The 17,886-nt window shown below is 45.1% G+C and overlaps 1 protein-coding gene across 2 annotated transcripts; it reads left to right on the forward strand.

The window, feature by feature from the left end:
- Nucleotides 1-40: 40 nt before the first annotated feature.
- GINS1 (GINS complex subunit 1) lies at nucleotides 41-15,344 on the forward strand. 2 transcript variants are annotated; one of them, XM_083175972.1, is made up of 7 exons: nucleotides 41-402; nucleotides 5,205-5,269; nucleotides 9,227-9,325; nucleotides 11,324-11,414; nucleotides 12,391-12,507; nucleotides 13,228-13,302; nucleotides 15,156-15,344. In XM_083175972.1, the coding sequence occupies exons 1-7, from the start codon at nucleotides 328-330 to the stop codon at nucleotides 15,222-15,224; spliced, it is 591 nt and encodes a 196-aa protein (XP_083032098.1). In that variant the 5' UTR covers nucleotides 41-327; the 3' UTR covers nucleotides 15,225-15,344. The 2 variants fall into 2 exon arrangements, with proteins under 2 accessions (XP_083032098.1, XP_083032099.1); XM_083175973.1 differs by lacking the exon at nucleotides 41-402 and adding an exon at nucleotides 469-537.
- Nucleotides 15,345-17,886: the final 2,542 nt, after the last annotated feature.

A 17,886-nucleotide genomic window follows, 5' to 3' on the forward strand; every position in this document is an offset into this window, starting at 1 on the left:
ACCGTAAGCGCTGACAGTTTTGGTTGCTTTCAGAAACGTTTAGGAACTGAGGCGGCCATGTTTGTTTAGGGTAAATTGTTGAAAGCAAGGAAGAGAGAGAAAAGGATCCTCAGATATAATTTTTGGCAGACAAACTGAACTCGTCTAAATAGCAGCAAGGGATAATTTGTAGGAATAGATGCGACTTTTGACTTGTATTTTTCAGTGGGGATATGTGGATTTGCCAGCAGTAATGATGGCGTTACGGGTGTCTCGGGCACCGCCTTCACTGTTGCAGTTGCGGTCCAGCTCTGGTGATCAGCGCGGTGTTTATGAGCTCTTAGCGGCATGTTTTGTGAGAAGGCAATTGAGTTGATCCGAGAATTGCAGCGAGCCGCAGATGGACAGCTGCCGGCCTTCAATGTGAGTGATACGGGTGCTATGTGCGGGGGTGACGGAGGGGGACACAGGCTTCCAAGATTGTGCATATGGAAGTGCTGAACCTTGCAGTTCCACAGCAGTAAATCCCAGGATGCTTATTATTGATTTATATTGCAGGCAAGCAATAAGTATACACGTTTCCTGTCCTAAACACATCACTTAGCAGAACTGAATTTTATTCCTTTTATGTTACATTTTGCATCTTTTTATGTGGACAGTTCAGTTTCCCCATCATTGACACGACGATATACATTTCCATAACAACACACTGCGCCCTAACCCGCTTTCATTGCATACCATAGCTGTCGTAACTTGTGATGTTGGCACTGCTGCAAATGACAAATGAGTGCCCAGCTGGGCATTGCAGCGATGCTCAACATCACATTGTGTGCAGTTTAAATTCTCAATAAAGTACAAATTCTGGGGCAGATTAAACGGTGAGCAATATTATTATCATTCAATATGAATTGTAAATTTTGCTCCAGCCAATCATCTTCTAAAGGACACACTGTTCGATATCGACGGTGCTGCGAAAACAAAGGAACCGCATGTAAACACTGAACGGTACTTATGTAGTAGACGGGCGCCCAATTTGCATACGTACAGTAACTTAGGAAAATCGCATCGCATGGGCCATTTTAAGGGCCATGCGATCCGATTTTCCTCTGTAATTTATTTACTGCTCTGTTAGTCCCGGGGCATCGCATTGCATCTCCTGCAAAATCGCATGCAATATTAGAGGGTATACGATGCCATTACATTAGCTATACAATAATATCATTGTATGACATACAATGAGGTTTTAGGCACCCCTCCACTATCCACGCCACCCCCCGAAGCGTGGCGAGCGCAGCGGAACGCGTCCTCCAACCTTTTCATATCCCCACTATCCACATCGGAGTGGAGTTGATTTTATATAGTGTGGCGAGCCCAAAGCGTGGCGAGGGGACCCGGATTACTTTACATGTATTCCGCATCCCCTCGTGGGGCTCGTCACACTATAAAATCAACTCCACGCCAACGTGGATAGTGGTGGTATGAAAAGGTCGGAGGATGCGTTCCGCCACCACCTGACTAGGTGCAGCTAGTAGATAAACTGTCATCTGCACCACCCCAGCAGTCTATGGTACCGCCCGCAACCCAGATGGGTTCAGCACCCACCTCGCTCGAGCTGCCATGGACAAGTTCATTGTCGGCCTCCGTTCAGAGCCTACAGCAAACCTTACAGAGTAAATCCATCAAGAGGAAGGATTTGCATAGAGGGGGTTCCACGTCTCACTCATGTACTTCTGACTCAGATTCTGGGTCAGACTATGAGGATTCCGGTTCCATTTCTTCAGACGTAGAGGTCTCTTTGGCAGCAGAGGAAGCTCCGTTGCGAATTGACGTGGAGGCTTTAGTTAGGGTGGTGAGGGAAGTGTTGACTATGGAGGACACTGATCCACCTCCCCAGTCCAGGGGCCCTAATTTTAAGTGAAATTCTCATCTGCTTGGGTGGCGAAGGCTTTAGGAGAATGGGCGGGGGCCCTCCCTACAGATATTGTCTCTAATATCCAGCAGGCGTCCGTGTATTTGGGTGAGGCCTCTATTGATGCGGGTACTCTGGCCTCATGTTTTTCCGCTTCTGCGTTTGCAGCCAGGCGGTCCCTATGACTTCACTCCCTGAAAGCTGATGCGGATTCCAAAATAACTTTGAGGGATCTGTCCTTTTTGTTTCAAAACTCGATAAAATAGTGGTGACCGTTACACATCCTCTGAGGTAACTGGGTAGTATCTGAATTTGGGTGCTATGTTGGCACTTATTGTTTCTGGCTAAAGTTTACCCATCCAATTAATAAAACTATCATTTTGACACAAAGGGGAGTATTCAATGATATATTTCTCCATGTGCAGCGAATCCTGTTTAGGATTCACTGCACATTCACAGGGTTCAGGAGGGCTGTAGCATTCGCTGCCAGCCCTCCCTGTCACCCTATTCAATGCAGCAGGGGCTCGCTGCCCCTGCTGGCGAGCAGGGAGCCAGGGGACGGAGGCAGGCAGGGAGATGTAAGCCTCCCTGCCTGCTCCACAATTTGTGGGGGAGGGCTCCCGGGGCACAGGCAAGGTAGGGGTAGTGAGCAGCTCCTCTGGTCCCGCACGTAACAAGCCAGGACCAGAGTAAGGGCTGTTTCACACAGTACGGTTCCTGCCGCACGGTGAAATCCCGTACGGTCAGGGAGCCGCGCCGCACTCAGAATTTTATAATGGCAGGGATGGCCACAGCCCGGCAGCCGTCCCTTCCAGTGGGGGGATCCGGCTGCAGCCGTGCGGCCGGGCCGTGGCCGTCCCGTGTGAATGGACACAATAGTGTCCATTCACAACTGCTGAGTGCGGCACGGCTCCCTGGCCGTACGGGATTTCACCGTGCGGCAGGAACCGTACTGTGTGAAACAGCCCTAAAGTGAATAAATGAATATTAATGAGCGTCTCCCTCCCCCCTGCTGGCGAATGTGTAAGAAAAGAAAAATAGTTTAAAACAATAAAAATATATTCATGTGCTGCAAGCACATGAATATAAATAGCATGCCCCTTCACAGGAAAAAAAATCTGATTTATTGACACCAAAAAAAAACAAAAAAACTTTTTTTTTTAAAAGATCACCTAAAAAGACGACTAATGTAAAACGGAGAATCATGGCGAAAATCAATGGAGAAAGCAGTTCTCCATTTGAGCATTGAATACACTCTCGGCGAATCCCAGTGAAAACCCCATTGAAATACACCAGCGAATTGCAGCGAGTATGAAACTGAGAACTGGCCGGCATTCACTGTACGCTTTCAGCGAACAGTGAACATTGAATAGGGTGAATCATATTTTCAGTGAAAAAAATTCACTGCAAGGAGTGAAAACAGCCCGATACGCCGAAAAAACGGTGAATCGGGAGCATTGAATACTGGCCAAAGGTTCAAAGCCTGGGTTTTTGTCCAAAATGTTTTCAAAATTTTCTTTAAGTTTACACAGGAATACCTCTGGCAATGTGGAGTTAATTTGGCCGATTTTATTCATTAACTAAATAGATTCAGTCAACGCCAAGCCTTGAGTTTCAGACGGCATCTGCCCCCGACTGACTTTTATTAAAATGGATTGGCAGCCTAGAGTAGTGTCAGATGTAGTGTACATACAAGGTCCCCCACACTGCGCACATATTGTCCCAGCCTGCACACTCTACCACTACCTGGCCAGCAGCAGCAGGGCAAAGCAGTGCCCTGATTTGCGGGTGGAAAAATGGAAAAATATGCACCATTACTAGATTTTAGGTAAAATATGCAATAACCAGTGAGAATGGGCAAAATATGCAAATGCATATAATCCTTTCTCTAGTTATAAGGCACAATGGGGAAGAAGTATTAAGCCTGGTAAAGTAATAAAGCAGTGATAAAGTGAAGGCTCCAGCCAATCAGCACCAGCCAATCAACTCCTAACTGTCATTTTTCAAACACAACTGATTGGCTGGTGCATTATCACCTTCCACTTTATCACTGCTTTATTACTTTAACAGGCTCTATGCATCTGCCCTATAGATCCTAGTGTTTCCTCTAAGCTTCTTTTGCAGGGTGCTGCACCCTGCCGGTTTTTAGAACCTCAAAATGCACCCTTCCCCTTTTGTGTGTGGCACTGCCTTTAAGCTGCCCCCCCCCCCCCCACACACACACACACACGCGCGCGCACTGGTATGCCGCTGAAAACTTTCCGGGTATGCCATCATGTGTACTGGGCGTTGTGGTGTGTGGTATAATGTGTAAGAGGCATTACAGTGTATGCCATAATGTGTAATTGTCATTATGACAGAATATGTAATGGCATGGTAGAGCATGACCATGTTTAATGGATGTAATCCTAGTGCAGTGTGGTTTTTTTCTTTTTCTAAGATAAAATGTGCCCTTCCGATTGAAAAAAGTGCCCTGCCCTAAAAAAAATCCTCCTAGAGCAGTGGTCAGGGAACTTGGTCCTCATTACCCCACGCAATGCATGTTTTGCAGGTCTCCTCACAGAATCACAAGTGAAATAATTAACTCCACCTGCGGACCTTCTAAAATGTGTCTGAGTAATTAGTACACCTGTGCACCTGCTGGGTTACCAGCAAAACATGCACTGTGTGGGGTAATGAGGACCGAGTTGCCTGACCACTGTCCTAGAGTGAACACTAAAAATCGCTCATTGCCTACACACTGAGCGATTTTCACCCAGCCCAGTGATTTTTCACAGGGTGGATGGATTTCCATAGCAGGAAGCTATGGAAAGCCATCCACATGGCTGGTAGTGGCGGCAGCATACACAATGTGCAGATTTAGTCAGTGCATGTCCCATTCGTTTCCACACTGTATTGAATCTGTCCCGAAGATAAATATTTGGTAAAGGTGGTGTTCATCTGGTTACAGTCTCATGAATATTCATTCACTTCTGCTGGCAATACACAGATCTATTACTTCTCATACAGTTAAATACTTCAATCACTTCTAGATCAATTGCTAGAACTTGGGGGAAATTAATTAGGATGATTTAGGATCCTATTAATAGGATGGGAGATTCAGAAAGTGAGAGGTTTTTTTTTTAAGCGGCAATCACACGGCAAAACCAGTTGGATTTTAAAGTGTAAATGCTTTATTAAAAAACTGGAAATTTGTTACCAAATCTCTTATTTTATGATTCTCTCCTCCTATTAAATTTCACCCCTGATTTCTTACTTCATCTTGTAATTCATATTTACTCCAGGAAGTAACAGGTTCTGTCCATGTATTTTTTAGGAAGATGGAATCCGGCAGGTTCTTGAAGAAATGAAAGCTTTGTATGAACAAAACCAAGCAGACGTGTAAGTAGCCCTGGATATCAGAACGATTATGAAAGTACTGGACTTACTTTAAAAAAAAAATGACACGTCTAATTTATAGACCTCTTCTCTCCATTGCTTATGGCAATTATTGCATTGTATGCTTGGTCCAGAAATATCTGTCCAGTTAGTTGCCGCAAAGAAATGTAGCAGTTATGCCATCACCTTGCGACTGCCAACATCACACAAATCTGTAGCCAAGCCAAGAGCATGCTCCATATATAGATGTGTCCTTGTACATACAGGCCAAAATTTACTGATACCCCTTTCACACCGCAGCTATAACATGGTATGTTGCAGTTTTTTAAATGTTTCAAAACGGTTCTAGATGCAGTGTGAAAGGGTCAGAGTATTGAATTTACCGATTACAAAAACCTGGTATTTGAAACCGTGCTAAAAGAAGTATCCTACACGGTTCAAAGTCAATCCATTTGCAGTGTGAAAGCCACAGACCCGGTATTTTTGTGCCACAGTAGGTGATAGGCTGTCTCCCTGCCTGATGACAGTCCTGCATCAGAAAACAAGAGAAATAGCATTGGAAGTAGTGGAGAAGCATTGCTGGCATATTTCTACACTACAGAACATAGTTATAACAAGATGGACTTATGAGGAGGGGAGGGAGATGCTTAGAATTATACCCCTTTTACACCAAAAATGCCGGGTCGCACCCGTGTTTTTGATCCCTGCTTCAAGCCGGGTGCGACCCGGAGTTTGGTCCCTTTTACACTGCCCGCAGTCCCCCGCCGCTGCTTGGAGATTACGTCATCGCCGATCGCCGCCGCCGGGACCCGTACCGCTAAGGTAATTACTAATGTAACCTGCTGGGCTACTGCCAGCCCCCGTGCACCCCCCAGCCCTTGTCCGGGAGGTGAATGGATGCCGCACACAGGCATCCATTCACCTCCTCCTCTGCTGCTGTCTGCAGATTATAGACAGCAGCGCAGGCTTTGTGTGTCCCCCCCCCGTCCAACCTGCGAGCACTGCGGTCTGCAGGTTGGACGTCCCCCATTGATGTAAATGGGAGCAGGGTCGGATGACCCGTCGTATCCATTTACAACGCCCTCTACCCAGGTCCTAGCCGTGTTCTACCCAGGTCAGGACCTGGGTAGAAGTCCCGTGTAAAGGGACACGGCATGTCCCTTTTACACCGCCGCTGACCCCCCGAAGACCCGGGGTTTTGTGGCGGTGTAAAAGGGGTATAACAGGGGAGGCAAACATTGCCATAAAAATCACTGGCAATGTAAAGGATTCTCTAAATTAGTGGTGTCCAAACTTTTTGCGACGAGGGCCAGATTTGGTGAAGTGTAAATGTGTGGGGGCCGACCATTCAGCCTGACATTTTTTGAATCATTAATCACATCAGAATTGTCCCCCACTCTGCCCCCATTCACTGTATGTCCCCCAGGCTGCCCCTCCTTCACTGTATGTCCCCCAGCCTGACCCTCCTTCACTGTATGTCCCCCACTCTGCCCCCTCCCTTCTCTGTATGTTTCCCAGCCCCTTGTGTGAGCTAGAGGAAGGAGAGGCAAAGCAGGCACTGCAAGGGCAGGAGATGCTTGGGCTCCCACTGCTGCCCTCCTCCGCTCTGCATGTTACGGGAGCAAGCTGCCCCCCTCCCCAAACACTGCTGTCACTGTGATTGTGGAGTAGGGTGATATACGATTGCAGCAGCAGGGGTAGGACGCCGAACACATCTGACTGTGGCGGCCGGCACCTCATCACTACAGCAGACAGCAAGGTAAAGGCGCGCTCGCCGGGGCCCCACCTTTAGTGTCCTGTGCTGTGCATCCTTCATCTGATGCTCTGCCCGCTTCCAGCTGGAGGCTGCGGGCCACTTGAAATGACAGCACGGGCCGCATTTGGCCCCTGGGCCTGACTTTGGACATGCCTGCTCTAAATATATAACTAAAGGCATTTGTAATTGGTCCAGTACGTAATCAGCCTCAGACAGGCTTATTAGCTATAATACGAAAATGTGAACCATAAAACTCCATTACAAATGACATTCACTGTTTTCTATGGGTGAAACGGGTTCAGTGTGAAAGGTACCAACCCAGTAAAGAATTGGTAATATACTGGTTACAACTGGCGATGTGAAAGGGGTTTAACTGGCTCTGACCCATTTTAAGAAACGTTTCAAATACTGGGTCAAAGCAATGTGAAAACAGCATAAGATGAGAGTTCTATATCACATGGGATGTTGCTATGGGCAACTAATCAGAATCTACTTATTTATTTAGCACCTTATAGAAGATAATAAATAGTGGCCCTTATTCAGGTCCATTCCTTCGCATGCGAATTCGCATGTGAGCTCGATGTTTTTGAAATGCACATTTCAGTGCATGTGTATGCGCCGTTTGCATGCGTCCACACAAACAGATTGTTCGCCAGGTGAATGCATCCAACATTGCGTGGGGTGGCGGACCGGGGGACTCGCCCATGGGAACGCCCAGTGTTTCATGGGTGTTCCCATGGACCTCGCCCAGTGACGTGGGCACCGCGCCGCTGACATCACCGGATGTCAGCTGCCCGCCCATTTCCTCCCGAATGTGCAGGCATATAAAGAGTCACTTTTCATATGCCTGCACGCACCACATCTTTCGATGGTCGGTGACCATCGAATGATGTGGGAGTTTTCCCCCCGGCCTGCAAATGGATTTTAATGTAAAACATTCATTTGCAGGCCGTGCGAACGAACACGGCGTGTGAAGGGGGGACTACCGAATACGCGGCCTTGTGAGATAACCAGAATAAGGTCCAGTATCTGATTGGTTGCACATAGCACCATCGCATGTAAATTAGAACTCCCATCTTAGTAAATTCCCTCCTTGCCTTATTTTGCCTTATTTTGCCTTATTTTGCCTTATTTTGCCTTATTTTGCCGGAAGCCTGGTGTGCGCAAGCCGAGATGCAGATTTTTTTTTTTCACCTTTTTTATAGTCATTTGCGTCTTAGTCCCAGTGTAATGTGACAAAACAACTTTTCTGATTAATTTGACATATCACTTGTACTATGTCTGTGTGTGAGTCTGAATCTGTACACAAAGCTCAAAAGAAATTGGCGTGTAAAAAAATAAGCTTTGGTCAGTCCATCTGTGCACTTTGTATATAGACTCCTTTACACACAGATAAGCAAGTGTGGCATATGAAATTTCTCTGTGCCGTGGTGTGATGCCGTTTCGTCATATTGCAGTGACTACATATACAAGGGACAATGTGCTGGCTTTTTCTAAGGGATCTGACTAGAAATTAGGCACGGATCGCTCAGTGTAAATACAACTGGTGACGCGTGACAGCATGCATTCAAAATCTAGTTATCGCCAGTGTTCTCTCACCAGAGAACACTGGCCCGCAGCAATGTGTACTGAGCTATCCGTGCTCAAGCACTTTGTTCAGCACAGCCTTCCCCATTGCCCCGTCTGTATGCCCCTCTAGACTCCGGCGAAAGACTCTGAGCTCAGCAGAATCACACAGGACTTGGCACACTAAGAAAGTCTGACTGGAGTGAATGTGGCAATAGTGTATGAGGGCACATCTACACTAGCAAGATGGGTCAGGGATGTCATGTATTGGCTTAAATGATTAAGTGCTGCAAATACAAAGGGCGCGTTTTACAAAGGAAGAAGTTTAAAGCGCTTTTCATTATCTTCATTTTTTATTTTTCGCACAGTCAGTATCCATTTATTCTTGTTCCCATACCACCTTTTTCATACATGGCTTTGGTATGACCCATTGGGTACCGCTGCCATGTCGGCACAATATTCTTACCCATGTTGTCAATGTTTCACAGATGGTACCAGGGGAAGGGAAGTCCAGCTGTGTAATTCTACGGTCTCTGCTCATGTGACTAGAATGTTAACCCCCTATGTGTAAGGCTGGCGACTTGATTTCAAGAGAGAGTAAATTAAAAGTAAAGTGATCTTTTATTTTCCCACGACAGGAACGAAGCAAAGACAGAAGGTCGCAGCGAATTAATCCCAACCATTAAATTCCGTCATTGCTGCCTGCTCCGAAATCGTCGCTGTGTTGTCGCATATCTGTAAGTGTTAATTTGAGGAACGTTGCAATAAGTGAGCAATAAACAATTTGTGATTTAACCCTTTGGGTGCTATGCCCGGAAATTTTCTGGGCTTACCACTTTGCAGTAGGAGTGGTGCCTCCAGCTGTGCACCACCTCTAGGGTCGCCTCCCCTACCTTCCCACACCTCCGCTCCGGCGACCGTACGCCAGAGCTCCCCTGCCACTTCCCCAGCCGCCATTCACTGCACAGCAGTGATGAAGGCGGGGTGCTCGGGAGCACTCAGCCGGAGTCAACAAGTGGCGGGGGGGGGTTTGCTGGGGCCTGTTAGGCTTGTCCTGTCCCAGCAAAACCCACTATTTAAGGGGTTAATGTGACACCTATAATGGTGAACACATATGGTGGTCTTACTTTCTGATCGGTAATAACATGTGTTGCCTGTTGGTGCATTATAAGAAAATGGTTGGTATGGAATACGTTTCCTTAACACAGCAATGTTTTCTTTGTTTCACAATATCAAATCTAATTGATATAATTTACCCTCCTATTGTACAGCTGTCACATCTTACAGGAAATGGAGCTAAAATGATTGCAGTAATGTCTCTTAGAATTATAAAAATGTTCAACTCGTTAATGGTGGTTTTACTTTATCTCCATATTGTGGAATAAAATGATTAATATCAATGTCTAGTATGATGTGTCATGATAACTTTGCCAAAGGATGTTCTCTGCTGAGTGCTGTGCGTCCATGCCCAGGAGACATCTAGCTGTGACTCCAGACTGGCTGAAATGCCACTAGTTGTTACAGTACATGTATACGTTCTGTGCAGTGTTCTCCCAAAAATATTTTTCAGCCCGGTGGCATCAAGAACTTGATGGATGGGGACATACGCAATAATGAAATCTTGAAATGACCTTTTATTGTTTTAAAGAGTAACATTTCATATATTAATTCTCCCTTCTTATTCTGGGTACACACCAGAGCGATTTGGCCTCTATTCCCCCAATGTCAATACAATCTCGACCGATTGTATGTAAACTGGGCATGTTTTAAATCCAAGTCCAATCCGATGCACGTCCCCGCTGGTCATTTGATTGTTTTGCAGATCCCACCTGCTGCAGACAGGGGCCTGTCTTCAATGTGGCCAGGGTGGGGTTAAATGGCGGGGATTGCCGAAAACAAGCAACCCTCTCTGTTTAACAACTGATCCCTCCCGCCCCGAGCCGCTCACCCTATTCTACGTTCTGGGGGAATCCTTGCTGTCAGATGACAGCGAGGATTCCCTCAAACAGTGAGTCTTGCGGCTAATGCAGGGAGTGCGCTGCATTTAGCAGCGAGCCTCGCTGTTTTAGTAGCAGCACAGTTTGCCCATCACTACAAAAGCACTGCTCACTGTCACAGCTTGCAAAAACCATTGAATATACCCTTCAACTGGGTTTGTGGAAATATAGGAGTGGTGTTATGGAGAATTTAAGTAAATGGAGTTTTCTTGTATTATAGTTGAAGTGGTAGGATGTGTACGGTCATTATACACTTCATTGTACAGTAGATGCATTATGTATGTGCCCTTTTAATGTTTGTTAAACTTATGTTAAACTACCTGTATAAAACACATTGGTAGACCCTAATGCTTGTAGTTTACTGTTATTCTCCTATGTTTGTCCAATACTATATAATGATGGCTCTGTTGCTCTCTTCCCGAATGTCACAAACACCTGTGGGACATACCGGCCCGGTACGGTACAATTACATCCAGTATGCCGCACTCTGGCTCTGTCAGTAAAGTTCCTCTGTTCACATTGTACAGTCGACTGAGCTGTATCATTGGTGGCCATTTTTCTGTAGACAAAAATGCTTTTGAGAGCTAAATTATCCACTATGGCTTCAACATTGTAGACACATTTGACAGTGGAAATTGATGAAAGGAGCCTGTTCTAGATCTCCTAATAAAAGTGTCTAAAACTGAAAAGGTTTTTTTTTTTTTTTTTATCTCATTGTCCAATTTTTCGTATTTCCAGGTATGACCGCTTGCTTAGGATCCGCGCGCTCCGATGGGAGTATGGCAGTGTGCTTCCCAATACCCTAAGGTTCCATATGTCTGCAGAAGAGGTTTATTTCATCTCTTTATTTTTCAGCTGTTAATTATATGTAATTACTGATTTATTGAAGACCGCTTCATTTCCATTTCTGGAACCTGTACAGTTGCCTGGTTCACTCTCCAGTGCTCCTGCTGGTAGTATGTTGGTGGATAATACAACAGCAATCTGAACAATATGATTTGCTTGCAACACACCGGAAATGTAGAGGACCTGTTGGTTGTATACTGCTTTCACATTGCAAAATGCAGGGTTGCACCGGGACTTTGAAATGGTTCAGTCCCAGCATGACCCTGCATTTTGGGTTGTTTACATCCCCACAGAGAACCGTCATTATTGCCAGTTCACTGACATCATCCGGGGGCATGGCGGGGAGTCGGTGTGTCATCGGGGGTGGCTGAGAAGGCAGCGCTCAGAGTTGGCTCTGATCCAAGTGCTGCCTCTTCCATAGTGTGAACGGGAAACTGGCTGCTCGACCCGTTTAACCCATTCACACTGCACGGCAAAGAACCCTTCTTTTTTACCGCTTTGTATTGCCGTGTTGCTACCCATTTACGGGACCCAGTAATTAGTTGTGAAAGGGGTATTAATTAGTCTGCAGTGTTATAGTCACCCACAAGCTTCTGTAGGGAGCTGAGACTTGGCGGGTTTCTTGGGAAACCTTCAGTTTCAGTTAAACAAAGGACCCAGAGTGATCTATAAAGTCTTTAAAATTTCACCGCTCTGAAAACCGAATTTTAATTTTGGGGTAATTATCCCTTTAATTGTTTTTCTTGTGGCGGCTTTTATTCGAATACTGAACAAATAACAAATGGCCCGCTACAGCTTAATGGCCAGAACAAATTGGTACACTATGGTCTTCCCTAATTAGACTATATTTGGACTATATAATGTGTAGCTAGCAGCTAGCCAAACATAACTAATGCAGAATTGTTTATCATTTATGTGTGAGCCATCAACTTATCTCTTGCTTTCCGTTATTTCCATAGACTGACTGGTTCAATCAGTACAAAAAGTCACTGGCTATGTACATGAGGTCTCTGGGAGGTGATGACGGACTGGATATTACACAAGACATGAAGCCCCCCAAAAGTTTATACATTGAGGTCAGTGCTAATGCATTTACCATATACTTGGATTGTTTTTTTCGAATACATGTCCACAACAGGATATGGCCTAGTACCAAGGCCCCTTTCCACCAGTTACCCATCAGAGGTAGTTGAGCTGTAACTTACCCCTCTAGTTTAGCCTTTATAAGTTACGTAGTGAGGTGTGGGAGTGAACTGGGGATGGGACGTGGTTCATGAAGTTTAACCTTTCATAAATACAAAGGAAAAGAGAACCAGAGGGAAGTGATGGCAATTATACTCTGCTTGTTGGAGTCTGTCCTTTCCTATAGATGGCAATTACATGTTTCCCATGTACTCCTACAGGTAATGCATCTGATCCTTTTTTTTATAATTCGGTGCCAACTCCCCACCCCCTCCTCTTCTTTCTGTGCAGATGTTAGACCATTTTTGTTTCTCCTTTCAGTCCATTTGTAGAGATACCAGTTAACAACATCAATACAAACCAGAGAGAAGACTGCGTTGTGGCGTAGAAGTAAAGATGGACCCCACTCTGTATAGATATCATGATGGTCATTTGGTTACTTTGTGTTGGTCAGTCCGTCATCTAGTGTGACCATCTACATTGTTTTATACCGATTTAGGTATAAGGGCAATACAATTCAGAGGCCAATGGATGCGCATTAAGGCCAGCACTATATTATCTTGGTGAAAGAAGACTGTTCCAGACTTATTGCAATATCTCTCTTACCTGTACAGGTACGCTGCTTAAGAGACTATGGTGAATTTGAGATTGAAGATGGCACAATAATCCTTCTAAAGAAAAACAGCCAGGTGAGGACTGACTGAAAAATGTGGTGTATTGGCTTCAATCTTCCTCCCTTTATCCACAATGATAGCAGTGTTCTGGAAACAAGTGTAAAATGAACTCTGCGCAGTTAGGGCCGTGGTGGGAATAGAACCCATGACTTGAGTGCTGTGAGGCAGTAATGTAACCATTACACCATCCGTGCTGTCCTGAATACAGAAGTAAGGAGGTGCTGTAAAAGTGTTTGATACATTCCCACCCTCATAATCAGCTGCAAGCATCCTCTAAGAATGCCGTGCCTTATATTGTGCTGCTGCCAATGGGCTCTACTCTACCATGGCTACCAAGAGGATGAAATTAAATTATGATGGCTGTTTTCATATGTAATCAACATAAAGGCAATTTAATTTCTAAAGACATTTTAATATGTATTTTTGGTTACGTGGCATGTGTTGAATGGTAGATGTATTTATATGGGACCGTGTCAGAGAAAACATGCCCTCCTCCTCGGCCACTGGCATTTTAAAAGCGTGTCCATTATTCAAAACAACTTCAGTTCTTCTTTGAGCATTACTACCATAATGTCTGAGTGCAGAGATCAGATCTGCCCTTACGGTGGTACAGGTTAGTGCCACCTAGACAGATGCCACTGCACGATGCATTGCCTTTGTGGGAGTGGAATACTTCAGTGAAGACACGGACACTTCCTTGCCTGTCATCATTGCTTTTATATAGTACCAACAGGAACAAGATGCAAAACATACGTATGAGCGTCTTGTGAAGTTGGGTAGAGCTACAACAATTTAAAGCCTTAGTACCCCACCTCTCCTGCTATGGTGGGGGGGAGGGGTAATGCCTCTTATGGATCTGTTACCACTAAGGATGGGGAGGGTTATTGCCAGTGGGAGATCTGATGCCACAGTGGTGGATCAGGAGTAATTTACAATGTAGACATTTGCCCCTGAAATACAGCTTTTCCAATAAGCCTTGTTGGCTCAATGGCATGGTTGTATTGGTATTCCATATGTGACCTAGATTACCCCATTATTTAGGAATGTTGCTCTTAAGAAACATTCATTTACTCATAAGCTTGTGAGCAGGGCCCTCCTACCTCTGTCACTTTGTTTCTACCCAGTTTGTTAAATCACTGTTGTTTCCAAGTGTAAGGCCCCTTTCACACGCTCCGGTTCCTGCTGGGTGTAAAAACCCCGCACGGCCAAGAAGCTGTGCCGCACACATAAGTTTAGAATAGTGGGGATGGCCACAGTCCGGCAGCCGCCCCTGTGAATGGACACAATCCTGTCCATTATTAAGTTGTGTACGGCATGGCTTTTGGCCGTGCGGTGTTTCGCCGTCCGGCAGGAGCCGGTGCGTGTGAAATAGCCCTAAAGCTCAACGGAATAGGTTGCACTATATAAGAAACTGTAAATAATAATAATAAATATACTAGTTCTGCTGTAGTGTTTACATTTGTGTCCTTTAATTCGCAGTGATATCAAGCATTTTATAGCTGATCCAAAAGTCAGTCAGAGCAGAGTTTTTCTATATCCACAATCTTGGACCACTAGTATTTAAAATATCAGATTTTTCCATATATTTTGGAATATTTGCATACATTGAGATATTTTGGGGATATGTTTCATATACCCATAGCCTAAAGGTTATATTATACACTAATACTTATGAACATGAAACAACCTTTGTGTACATTGAACCACCAGAATGCACTCTCTGTGCCGCTGGTATGGGAGACTTCACCTGTGTAATTTAAAATTACTTGTGCTAAATGAAGAGGCTTCTAAAACAGCATTATTTTCATTTATGTAGCCAATAGTATATATGCTTTTACAATTATCTGCTTCTATTTATTTTTTTGTAGCATTTTTTGCCCAGATGGAAGTGCGAACAGTTAATTCGACAAGGCATTCTGGAACACGTGTTGTCCTAAGCAGTGATACTTGTCATCTACAGACTGCTGTGTGTTTGGTTTAGCATGGCCTTTTTGTACGGTATTGTGTGTATCATGTAAATATGTATTTCTGCATTCATTAAATCCATTTATATCTGATTTTTATGTACCTCTTCTTTCTAGAGTTCCTAGTTTTGACTGATCAGCCTGTTTACTTAATTCACATATTACACAAAAGAAGCGTCCTATTCAAGAACATTGCAGTGCTTAAACCACTGGTTCCCAAACTTTCTTGACCAGGTCACCCTAGAATATCAGATTTTGTTCAAGACACCCCTAGTCAAAAAGTCTTTATATAATAAGTTGAAGTGTGTGCATGTCTGTCGCATTGCAGACACTGTGGCATTCAGAGCCACCAAATTCGGAAACAAGGTACCTCTGGACCCGGTGGTGTGCACTTCGAAGCAGTTTTTGGGAAATTTCACTTAGAAATGTATAAAATGCCAAGGTTCAATTTTCCTTGATTGATGATCTGGGAAACAGATGACCAAGGAACACCACCGCCCCTGATTTCATTGCTGTCATTGTGTATGAATGCAAATACATTCTAACTCTATGGTGGAGGCTTTCAATAATTGGGGATATACATATAACCATACTCTTACACAGTACACCTCACACACTTCACATTGGAAGGATACACACAACCACATACATACATACATACAGTAACACAACAAACAGCACACAGATATATACGTAGCGCACCTAACACACTTACAGATTGCACAGATACACACATCCACCCTTTCCCCCCTGGGACCTTCCAGGGCGGCAGGGACGCATGCGATCCATCACAATTTGTTGTGATAGATCATATGCTTCCTTGCTCCCCGCCTCCAGGAGGAAGGTCCCAGGTCGGTCTGCCAGCAGGTTTGACCACTGATTCAGGTCCGATGGGCAAGGGACCGCGCATTGGACCTGAGAGGACATCAAACTGACCCGATTCATCAAAATGGGCCCAATTTATGGGCACCTTTACACATTGGACAAATACACACCCCACACACAAACACACATAAAATAAGTGCATCATACAGTAGGTGCTAAATCTCAGGAGTGGATGTGAAATTCATCAACACACACAAGCTATCAAGTCAGGAGCGGTGTGTTTCAAACAACAACACCACACGTGATTTCATTGATCAGTCATTGAGTATCAATGCAAACACATTCTAACATTATGGTGGAGGTTTTAACAAATTACAATCTTGGGCACAGCATTAGATTAAATTTTACAGCAATTTTGGAAATTAAAAAACCCCCAAGGATTTTCCGGGCAACGCCAGGCAGTTCAGCTACGGTCACCCTCAGGTTCATTTATGTGGTGGGGAACATAGCTGTGGTTTTAAATGTTCATACTGTTTATGATTGGCTGCCATCAGCACTGGTTTTGCCAGTGCATACATCATTTATGTATTGAGCATAAATAATTTGTTTTGGTTGTGGACCCCCGTCCCAAGGTACCCTTGCAAACATCCTGAGGCACCCAGTTTGGGAACCACTGGCTTAAACTAAATATATGGGTACTCTTTACCTAGCACGGCGCCCACAATGTCCATCGCGGTCATCGGGTGTAAAAAATCGCGGGCATCGCATGCACTACAGTAACGGGTGCGACGCGACCGACGCGATGCCCACAATTTCCCATAGGGATCAATGTTAAATTTTTCAATGGACGCAATTTTTCAGTTCAATGCCTCAATGCCCGCGATTTTGCCATAGGAAACAATGTTAAATGGGCCACAGAGCCCAAATAGGCACCCTGAGCAGTGAAATGTCCCCCACAATTGTTAACCACACCCCACGATCAACGCGAACCCGAAACGTGGCGAGCGCAGCAAGCCCGCGAGGGGCGGCGGTACGCGTCCTCGGACCTTTTCATACCCCCACTATCCACGTCGGCGTGGAGTTGAGAATAGAATAGTGTGGCGAGCGCAGCAAGCCTGGGGACGCGGATACCTTCACAGGTAAACGCGGCCCTTCGCGGGCTTCACAGGTATCCGCGTCGCCACGCTTCGGGCTCGCTGCGCTCGCCACACTATTCTATTCTCAACTCCACGCCGACGTGGATAGTGGGGGTATGAAAAGGTCGGAGGACGCGGGCTCGCTGCGCTCGCCACGCTTCGGGTTCGCGTTAATCGTGGGGTGTCGTTAACAATTGTGGGGGACATTTCACTGCTAAGGGTGCCTATTTGGGCTCTGTGGCCCATTAAACATTGTTTCCTATGGCAAAATTGCGGGCATTGAAAAATTTAACATTGATCCCTATGGGAAATCACGGGCATCGCGTCGGTCGCGTCGCACCCGTTACTTTAGTGCATACGATGCCCGCGATGGGCGCCGTGCTAGGTAAAGAGTACCAATATATGTTTAGTTACCTGATGTATTTGTTAGCTATTCATCCTGTAGCTGTAATAATTGCACATGCTAATCGGCCATAGATTCTTATCCTAAGTAAGGAAACCTATTGCCGTCTACCCTGATAGAATGGCCCTGTCATGTTATATTCTGTGTGATTGCATACAGTGCTTTGAGACTGGATCCATAAAAGCGACTATACTTTCAGTATAAATCCTCCTCACAATAGATGGCTAATAAACCATAAACCGTGGTCTTTAGTGTAACTTCATTAGAGAAT

The sequence above is a fragment of the Crinia signifera genome, chromosome 3 (assembly GCF_055691185.1).
Source record: "Crinia signifera chromosome 3, ASM5569118v1, whole genome shotgun sequence".
In the NCBI taxonomy this organism is placed as follows: domain Eukaryota; kingdom Metazoa; phylum Chordata; class Amphibia; order Anura; family Myobatrachidae; genus Crinia; species Crinia signifera.

Coding starts and splice junctions, on each gene's coding strand:
- GINS1 (XM_083175972.1), top strand. CDS start 328: ATGTTTTGTGAGAAGGCAATTGAGTTGATCCGAGAATTGCAGCGAGCC. Junction 11,415..12,390: donor TCCATATGTCTGCAGAAGAG/GTTTATTTCATC, acceptor TTATTTCCATAG/ACTGACTGGTTCAATCAGTA. Junction 13,303..15,155: donor TTCTAAAGAAAAACAGCCAG/GTGAGGACTGAC, acceptor ATTTTTTTGTAG/CATTTTTTGCCCAGATGGAA.